The following is a 10,240-nucleotide window of genomic DNA, read 5'->3' on the forward strand; positions in this document are numbered from 1 at the left end:
TGTTTACTCTCAAATATGCCTATGACAGTTGTCCTTAGAATTATGTGAACATGAAATATGAATGGAAAAAAAGATGTGCTGCTTTATGAAAACTATAATGAATTCTTTGAAACAATTTAATAGAAGTGAGTGATTAAAAAAAAACTATCAAATTAAGTGAAAGCAAGACAGATTTAAAAGTTGGGAGCAAAAATCAAACAAGTCCATAAAAAGTATCCTCTCAGATTTCTTTCCAAGTGTCTTTAAGGTAAAGAAATTGAACTTGGCAGTCATGAACAATGATTTACACAAAAAACAAAGTATACCTTTGTATTTAAAAAATCTGAACCCTATGTAGAAAATTTGACAAGTGACTGCTTTCTATGTGTTAATTAGACGTAAATGTGTTAAAGTGCTTATCTTTTCTCTTTGTAAGATTTCACTATTTAACTGATACTTAAAAAAAATTATCTGACCAGTTACCAGGCACTATAACATTAGATCACTGGTTCTGAAACTTTAGTATGTATCAGAACCATCTGGAGGTCTTGTTAAAAAGGATTGTTGGGTCTCACCCTCTAATATTGTGACTTGGGGTGAGCCCTGAGAATCTGTATTTCTAACAAGTTCTCAGGTGATGCTGATGTCGCTGGTCTGGGGACAATACTGTGGGAACGACTGCATTCAGTGGTAGGGCTTCTACTCTAATTCTTGAGGCATTTTTCAGATTAAATGATGCTGAGAGGGCAGTTGAGAGGCTATTGCAATAATCCTCTTGATAGCTGACGTTAGTAAAAAGTGGTTGTTGGATTTTGAATATATTTTGAAGGTTGAGCTGATGGGATTGTGGCAACATTTTTGGTTTGAATAAATGAAAGGGTGGAGTTGCTGTCAACTAAGATAGGAAAACCACAGTGGAAGAGGTTTATGAATGAAGAGCAAGAATTCAGTTTGGGACATCTTCTGTTAGAGTTGTCTTATTAGAAATCCATGTGTAGGTATTGGAAGAGTTCTAGAGATATAAATCTGGGAATCATTAGGATATAGACAGTACATATTTAAGTCATAAGACTGCGTGAATTCCCCAAGGTAGTAAATACAGAGAGAGAAGAGAGCCAAGTACTCCTAACATTAAGACAAACCAGAAAAGGAGACTGAGAAAACACCAAGGGAAAAATGGGAGAAAAATGACAAGAGTATAGTGACTTGGAAGCCAGGTGAAGAAAGTATGTAAAGGGAGAGATCAGTTGTGTCAAGTAATCTTTGGTCATGGATGAGAAGAATTGAGAATTGATCATTAGCAATCTGGATGTCATTGGCAACCTTGAGATTTCAGTAGAAGGATAAAAACCTAATTGGCATGGGTTTAAGAGGAAGGGCATCAGACGGTGAGTATAGACAACTTTTGAGAAGTTTTGCTGTATGGAGGAGCAAACAAAGGGGGCAGTGAAATGGGGTCACTGTTCATTTTTTTTAAGATAGAAGAAGTAACAGCATATTTGTATGTTGATGGGTGTGATACGGTAGGAAGGGGAGAGAATCAGTTGTCCCTTCCTGCTCAAAATCTTCGAATAGGCAGCTAATGATAGCAATGTCTGCTACATGTATTCTTTGAGAATGATTATATACAGATTACTCCTTTCATCACCTCACTGGTTGAATGAATACTTTACAGTGGTTCAGTGTTGCCATCTTCAAGCAGTATACCTTAAAGTACCTAGACAGAAAGAAATGAAAATTACTTTGATGAGTAGAGTCTAAAACAGATATATAAAATTTAAGTCTTAAGCAAAGGAAATGCATGATTTTATAATTTGAATTTTGAAAATTATTCTTTCAGAATATCAATTTTCTATTTAACAGTTTATGTGGCTGCACATTTAGTAATGAGTATAGAATTGTCATTTCATGTTTAACTGCTTAAATAAATAAGCATTCAGCTGGAGCCAAAAACACTAGAGAGCTTCTCATTTCCTGTTTTTATGTTACTATAGAAGGTAACTTTGAGAAAATTAAATCTGAAAGATTTTCTTTAAGCTTGCCATAAATTCTTTCCTAGAAAATATCAAGAACTAATGAAACAAGAAATGGAAACTATTTTACTGAGACAGAAACAACTAGAAGAGACAAATACTCAGCTAAGAGAGAAGGCGGGAGATGTTCGTCGAAACCTGCGTGACTTTGAGTTGACAGAAGAGCAATATATGAAACTAAAAGGTTTTCCCGAAGATCAGCTTTCTATTCCTGAATATGTATCGGTGTGTTGCATCATTTAAAAAAAAAAAACTGCATATATTTTCAAATTAGAATTTGCTATTTATGTAATAGCCTTAACCTTCAAAGTACCCAATTAATAAATTATTTTGTTATTTTATGGCCTTGATCTGGAAATAGTGAATGAAGTTAATGGCTGCACAGTCCATAGAAATGAATCATTGTATCATAAACTGGTGGTTTATAATGTTTTTAAAATGAGAAATTTATAGAGATAACAGATTAGTGGTTGCCAGGGGATGGGGATAGTAGAGGAGAGAGGACTTGGTGTGATTGTAAAGGGAGTAGGATGAAGGAGATCCCGGTGGTCTAGTTCAGGATCTGTTGCAGTGTTGGTTATACAAATCTATGCATAGGATTCATCTATGGCCTTAGTCTCAATTTTTTTGATGTCAGCATCCCTTTACGTTCGCAATATTACTGAGGACCCCAAGGAGCTTTTGTTTATATGGGCTATATCTATTAGTATTTACCATATTGGAAATTAACACTAAGACATTTTTAAAACATAAGAATACATAAGCACACATTCCATTAGCCTTAAAAGCAATGATCTCACCACAGATCAGGTAGCCACTGGCAAACACCACTGAACAGGCATAAGACAATGAGAGTAAAAGAAGCAAAAAAAAATCTTAGTATTATTAGGAAAATAGTTTTAATCTTATGGATTCCCTGAAAGGGTCTCAGAGTGATGGGGTGGTTACCAGGGGTTCCCAAACCACACATTGAGAACTGCTGGTTTGTGATATATAGATGTCATTTCACCTTTAGAGGCTTGAACTTTTTCATATGTGAAAGGATTGATAATAATAATAGTACCTTTCTGTTGAGGTAATGTGAAGATTAACTGTGAATATGTACGTGAAATGCTTAGCATAGTGCTTAGAACATAGTAAATATATAGTAAATATACCTATTATTTTTGCAGGAGTGGTGATTGCTACTCTTGGTTTCCATTTACATAACGTTTCTGGATTAATGATCTCATAAAACAAAGTGTTCCTTTTTATCCGTTTTTTTATTTAAATAGCTCAAATATATTTTTTTCTGTCTGAAGTGTACTGTCCAAGACATATCAAATCTCTCACATGCTGTCGTTGTGACTCTCCATAGTAGGTATCAAGTATCCCACAAGTGGCAGTTACACATATTTTTGTTCTCTGGTTTGTTAATGTTCTTTGTCATCTTCTGTTTTTGCAGATGGTATTATCCTAACTAGTCATACACAAATTCATTGTGTTGAGGACTAGCCTCTTACCAGATGTGGTGCTCTTGCAATTCAGCAACATATTAAGGAATTGCAGATTGCATGCCTGTATAATAAATAGGCATAATTACCTTCTCCTAACTTGTTCATGGCTTCTTAAGCTTATAGGAATTTGTCAGATGGAACACTTTACTAGATTAGGGCAGACAAATTCCTTTGAGAGAATCATGAGTGAGAAGAGAGGTCTGGACTGAATGGAAGTAGTGATATGAAAGATCTCTCCACATTCCTCCTGATTATCCCTTACCCGGCAGTGGTAGCAGTAGGGCTTCACCAGGAACCTGGGATATAGGCTTATCATGTGTTTAGGCAAGAGAGAGAGCAGTGTACAAATCAGGCAAAAATTCCTGCCTTCGTGAGCTTACATTCATTCGTGCGGAGCAACACAGACAATAAATTAAAAGTAATATGCAGAATGTTTGTCATAAATGCTATGGAGAAAAGAGCAGGAGTGAGACTAGGAGCTGCCATCAGGTAGGGGTACTATTTTAAATCAGATTAGAGGAATTAGGGCTTTACTGATAGGGTGACCTGAAGGGAGTGAAAGCATGAGCCATGCATTTGTATGTGGGAAGAATTCTATCAGAGGAAATACGAGCAAAACTTAAGCACTTAATATGTTCAGGAAGTAACAAGCAGATAGGGTGGAATGAGCAGTGGTGGAAAATGGGGAGTAAGTAGTACATGGAGTATAGATAGAAGGGAAGAAAGAGACTGTGTCGGGGGTGGAGAATAATAGATAATCTGGGCCTTGAGGAAACTTAATTGAACATTAAGCCTTAATAAAGTATTAGTGGTCAGGGTTAGTTAATAACTGTTTGTACAAACAAAACTTGATTATACAGGCGTATAATGCAAAACTTAACGCTTTCCTTTTGTTATCTTAATGTTTTTATTACTCATAATTGAGAGTACTATAAATTAGTAAATTTTAATTGTAACTGGGATTCTAAAATTGCTTAATTTGATTTTTTTAAAGATTCGGTTCTATGAACTAGTGAATCCACTAAGAAAGGAAATCTCTGAACTGCAAGTGAAAAAGAATGACCTATCAGAAGAATTAAGTGAAAACAAAGGACAGTTGAAACAACTGACAGAGGTTTGTATGATTTTGATCGCTGGTGGGAAGAAGCTCCATGTTTTTTCCTAGGGAATTCCTCAAGATTTGTGAGCAGGAATATAAAAGCCAATGGTAGAAAAATGGGACTGGGGGATGATGACTACATGATTATTCAAGCAGTGGGAAGGTTAAATTGGAAATAGTCATCTTAAAGATTGACAGGGTAAGTCTGTGATATTGGCCTGTAATCCATGGTTGAGCATTTTGTTGTAACTCTTCCATTCTTGGTTCTTATTACAGATTAGCCTTGTTTGTGATATGAAAGGGAGCTGCTATCCATTTATCATTTTGCCTCTTCATTAAGTACATTAGTTTTCCTAATGTTTGTTTGGAGCATGAGCACTGATATAAGTAAGCATCAGCCCCAGTGATCTGCATGGTGCTGTGCCATGTGCTGGCAGCAGTGAACTCAAAAGAGGGAGTGTCTGCCCTTCTAGAGTTCAAACTCTAATAGATTAGACTTAGAACCTTGGATGATGTTTTGACACTCTCATTTTTCTGTGTGACACTGAATAAGTCATTTAATGTTTCCTGCTCTGTCAAATGGAGGAAATAATCCTGCTTGTCCGTTCATTTCATTGAATTGCTCGTGTTTCTGTTTCAAAGTAAAAATGTCATTTTAGCAAAGTTGCATATAAATATTTTTTTGTCCTTATTTCAAGGGCAGCTTTTACCAAAGATCTATTATCCAGAAATTAATAATTATAATTTAATTTACATTTTGATGCCCTAATTTGCTGCTCTGTTAGTGCTGGACAAAATCTATTTAGGTCATTAATGTAGAACCAATATTACAGGCAAATAAAGGCTTATCTTCCTTCCTCTCCTCATAGGAGTGATAAAGTCAGCAGGAGTGATGCCAAAGAGGCAGATGTACTGATATGAACCCTACTACAAGGTTCTGTTGTGGGTTTTTGTTTCTTCTGCTGACCTGCCACATTGTGCAGGTAAAGTGTTTGCATATTTTAGAAAGATAGCTTTTAATTTTTATAAAATTTGCAAAAAAATACAAAGTTAGAAGGCCTCAGTGTGGCTAGTAGCTAATTTTGTGGCCTTGGCCAAATCATTTAATTTCTATTTCTGCAAAATGCCCAGGATGGTGAAAGTCATGGCAACACACGGTTCATTGGGTTTATTGGGGACAAGGCAATGAAATGAGTTTTCAGACTTGGTTCTGTAGCACGTCATGGTATCTCAGTTTCCCTCAAGGACTTCTATTTTTTAGGAGGAGGGCTGGAAAAGTTTCCTAACCTTGTTTATATCAAACTATCTCTTTTTTAATGACTTTAACATTTGGGGATTCTAAGACTGGTTTCTCTTGAACAAGGATTCCTTGGGCCAAAGAGAAAAAAATTTTTGCAACTCTAGAATTATCAGTAGTATGTGATATAGTTTTTCTGTGCCATAAAGCAAATCTCTTGACTCTTCAAGGGTCAGTAATGGCATTGTATCCCAGATTTTTGTTTGTTTCAGCCTTGCTCATAACACTGTCAGTATTTTGTTGCTAGGAAAACATAGATAATTAACACTGATTTGATTCATTGCATTCCTGACTATTTTTAATAAACTAATAGCTCTTGAACAAAGAAACAGTTTTGTTTGTAAACCTGTATTAGGATTCCTCAGAGAAATAGAACTGATAGGATATCTAGAGGGAGAAAGAGAGATTTGTTTTAAGGAATTGGCTCACATGATTGTGGAGGCTTGATGAGTCCAAAATCTGATGGGATAGGCCGGCAGGCTGTAGATTCAGGGGAGAGTTGTAGTTGGAAGTACAGAGAAAAGTCTACTGACAGAATTCTTCTTATTCAGAGGAGGTCAGTCTTTGGTCTAGTATGGCTTTCTGCTGATTAGATGTGACCCTTACATTATTCAGGATAATTGGTTTTACTCAAAGCCTACTGATTTAAATGTTATTTGTTTTCTTGTTTATTTCAAGTTTTTATTTCTAGTTAGTTAACATATAGTGTAATACTGGTTTCAGGAGTAGAATTCAGTGATTCTTCACTTACGTATAACACCCAATGCTCATCACAAGTGCCCTCCTTAATGCCCATCCCCCACCCATCGCCCCTCCAGCAGCCCTAAGTTTATTTTCTATCGTTAATAATTGTCTCTTATGGTTCACCTTCCCCCCCCTTTTTTTTATTAAATGTTAATCTCTGGGGTGCCTGGGTGGCTCAGTTGGTTAAACATTTGCCTTCTGCTCAGGTCATGATCCTAGGGTCCTGGGATTGAGCCCCATGTTGGGCTCCCTACTCAGTGGGGAGTCTGCTTCTCCCTCTCCCTCTGCCCCTCCCCACTGCTCATGCTCTCTCTCTCAAATAAATAAATAAAATATTTTTAAAGAAATGTTAATCTCATCTAAAAAATACCTTTACAGAAAGATCTAAAGTAGTGTCTGACCAAAATAAAAATAAAATAAAATAGTATTTGACCAATTTGAGTATTGTGGCCTAGCCAATTGACACATGAAGTTAACCAGCACAGGGGCACCTGGGTGGCTTAGTTTTGGCTAAGTATCTGACTCTTGATTTTCGCTCAGGTCATGATCTCAGGGTTGTGAGATTGAGCCCCGCCTTGGGCTCTGTCCTCCGAGGAGAGTCTGCTTCTCTTGCTGCTCCTCTCCACCTGCCCCTCCCCCAGCTTGCTGCATGTGTGCTTTCTCTCTCTCTCAAATAAATAAATCTTAAAAAAAGAGAAAGAAATTAACCATCACAGAACCCTTCCATGTGCAAGTTTGTTTCTTAAAAGGTTCATCACCTCTCAGCTGAAAATGTAATTCTCTGTCTTAAACCTTTTCATAAATTTAATAATATAAACAGAGAATTGAACCACAATCAGGAAAAAAGAAATTGAGCAGTGTGTTGTCTACTTAATAAAAGGTCTTAGAAATTCAGAGAATATGATTTAGACAGAATAGAATTACTTTTAATATAAAAGTCACCCATAAAGTTTGATTCCTCTGGTGTGTCAAGGGCTAATACAGATCAACTTGCCCAACACTGAGGAAATCAACTGAATATTTTTAAATTAAAAGATTTCCTTATAAGGATATAGTGAACAATAAATATAATATTTAATATTAAAAGAAATTTTGCATAACTATGTACTGTGAGGATTTTTATGTGTGGGGGGGATTTATTTTTTGAAATGGTTTGTTATTTACTCTCTAGTATTTGGAAAATTCACAGATACTATTTCAAGTTTTATCTCTGCATTTTGACAGTGGTGTGATAATATTGGATAAAAAACTTAGTCTTCTCTACTCTCTCTGCCCCTAGTCTTACAACTTCTCCATCTACAAAATAGGATGAGAATATATAACACCTTCCTCGTATGGTCATTATTATGGGAATGAAATACAGTCAGTAAATATTTGTTATACATCTGTTAATGTGGCAGGCATTGTTCTAGGCGCTTGGGATACTACAGTGAACAAAACAATGATCTCTGGCCTCATGGACTTTATATTTTTAAAAAGAGTACAGGGAGGGGCACCTGGTAGCTCAATCAGTTAGGTGTCTGACTGGGATCAAGCCTTGAGTTGGGCTCCATACTCAGCGGGGACTCTGTGAGGATTCTCTCTCCCTCTTCCCCTCCCCCACACTCATGCACACGCACTCTTTTCTCTCTCTAGAATAAATAAATCTTAAAAAGAGTACAGGGAAACATACAAATGTTATAGATAAGTAAATCAAAGAGGAAGAAAGTGATAACTGCAAAGGATAAAAGAAAAAATACTAGTGCTGCATGGAGAACAGGGAAGAAATCATATTCAGAATTGTATAGGGTCAGTCAGTAGGCCTCATTGAGGAGGTTAGAAGTTTACAAAGACTTGGAGGTGAGGGAGACAGCAAAGTTCTCAAGGAAGAACTCCCAGACAGAGGGAACAGTCAATGCAAAGGCAAGAGGGTGCCTTGATGTTCGTGGAGCAATGAGGAAGCCAATATGACTGGAAATATTGAAGGGAGAGAATAGTTCGGTAAGATCAGAGAGGTAATGGGTTTGTTGAAGTCACCATAAGGACTTTGATTTTAACCCTTAGTGAAAGGAAGTATTGCAGGATTTGGGGAAGAGATGTGACATGATGTGACATGATGTGACATATTGTAAAAGGATTATTCTGGCCAGTATATAGTAGACCCTCAGAGAGTATTAAAGACCCTCAGAGAGTATTAAAGTATTAAAGAGCTTTGTTAACGTCCCAGATGTTTTTGTTTTTTTGTTCCTTTGTTTTTGTTTCGTTTTGTTTTGTTTTGCTGAGAATAGGCTATAGAGCTATAAGGATGGAACCAGAGAGACTTTTTATGAGACTGTTGTGGTAATCTAGGTAAGAGGTGATAGTGCTTCAGATCAGGGTAATAGCAGTGTAAGTGCCACGAACTGGTTGGATCTTGGATATATTTCGAAGTAGAGCCATGGTTGGGAAAAATATGGCAGAGGAGTAGGGGACCCTATTCCAGCCAGTCCATGGAATTGAGCTGGATATCTGCCAGACCACTCTGAACACCCATGAAATCAGCCTGAGATGTAAGAAGATAGATCTGGATCTCTACAAACAGAATATCACAGGCAGTTGGTTTCGAGGTACAAAGTGGGGAGTCATGATTTCGCGGGCAGATATCAGAGGATAAATGGAAGGGGGAGGGAACCGAGCCATCAGGATCCTACACCACCAGTGAGCAATAGCCTCCCGCGCTGGGGACGGGGCACAAACTCGCAGACCGGTAGCGACGGGGAAAGGACTTTAGGGCAGCCCCCTGGGCGGAAACCCAGAGCAGCAGGACCATGCATGCGAACTGGGGGCGGCTGGCGGTTTTAGAAGCACAAAGGGCAGAGACAAGCCCCAACCTGGAGGCGAGGACTGGGAGCACTGCTGAGGGGTGCACAACCCAGGATGCTGCAGTTTATAGCAGCACACACAGAAACAGAGATAGTGTGGCCTGGAGACCTCACTGAAGAACAGACTGCAATCTCTCTACTCTGAGGCAGAGGGTTGGAAACGAACTCTTCTGCTCTGACTCTGGGAAGAGATGCGGAAAGCCGCCAGAGAACAAAAGCCCCAAAGAATCAGTTCCCACTGAGCCCATCCCCTGCCACAGGGAGCAGGGCAACTCTCCCCAAACAGGGTTGCCTGAGTAACAGTGCGGCAGGCCCCTCCCCCAGAAGACAGGCTGGTAAAACGAGGCCGGCAACCCTAAAGTCCCTAGAAAACAGGTGCATCTTGCTTGGGTTCTGGTCAATAATTTGGACTCTGTACATTCCCTCAACCTCTCAACAGAATGACTAGGAGGAGGAACCCCCCAAATAGGAAAGACTCAGAGACTATGACTTATGCCACAGATTTACAAATGGATACAGATATAACCAAGATGTCGGAGATGGAATTCAGGGTAGCAATTGTGAAGACGCTAGCTAGAATGGAGAAATGGATTAATGGCAACGTAGAGTCTCTAAGGGCAGAAATGAAAGCTGAATTGGCAGAATTTAAAAATGCTATCAATGAGATCCAATCTAATCTAGATAATCTAACAGCTAGGGTAAGCGAGGCAGAAGAACGAATTAGTGATTTAGAAGACCAATTAATAGACAAG

The 10,240-nt window shown here is 38.2% G+C and overlaps 1 protein-coding gene across 1 annotated transcript in view; it reads left to right on the forward strand.

Moving 5' to 3' along the window:
• PIBF1 (progesterone immunomodulatory binding factor 1) overlaps positions 1 to 10,240 on the forward strand; it is a 209,400-nt gene that overhangs the window by 8,090 nt on the left and 191,070 nt on the right. Inside the window, exons 4-5 of the mRNA XM_081815019.1 lie at positions 2,039 to 2,237; positions 4,503 to 4,622. Coding sequence (XP_081671145.1) covers positions 2,039 to 2,237; positions 4,503 to 4,622 — 319 coding nt within the window. The remainder of the gene's footprint in view (positions 1 to 2,038; positions 2,238 to 4,502; positions 4,623 to 10,240) is intronic.

Source organism: Leptonychotes weddellii, chromosome 3 (genome assembly GCF_054177405.1).
Source record: "Leptonychotes weddellii isolate Sample4059 chromosome 3, ASM5417740v2, whole genome shotgun sequence".
NCBI lineage: Eukaryota > Metazoa > Chordata > Mammalia > Carnivora > Phocidae > Leptonychotes > Leptonychotes weddellii.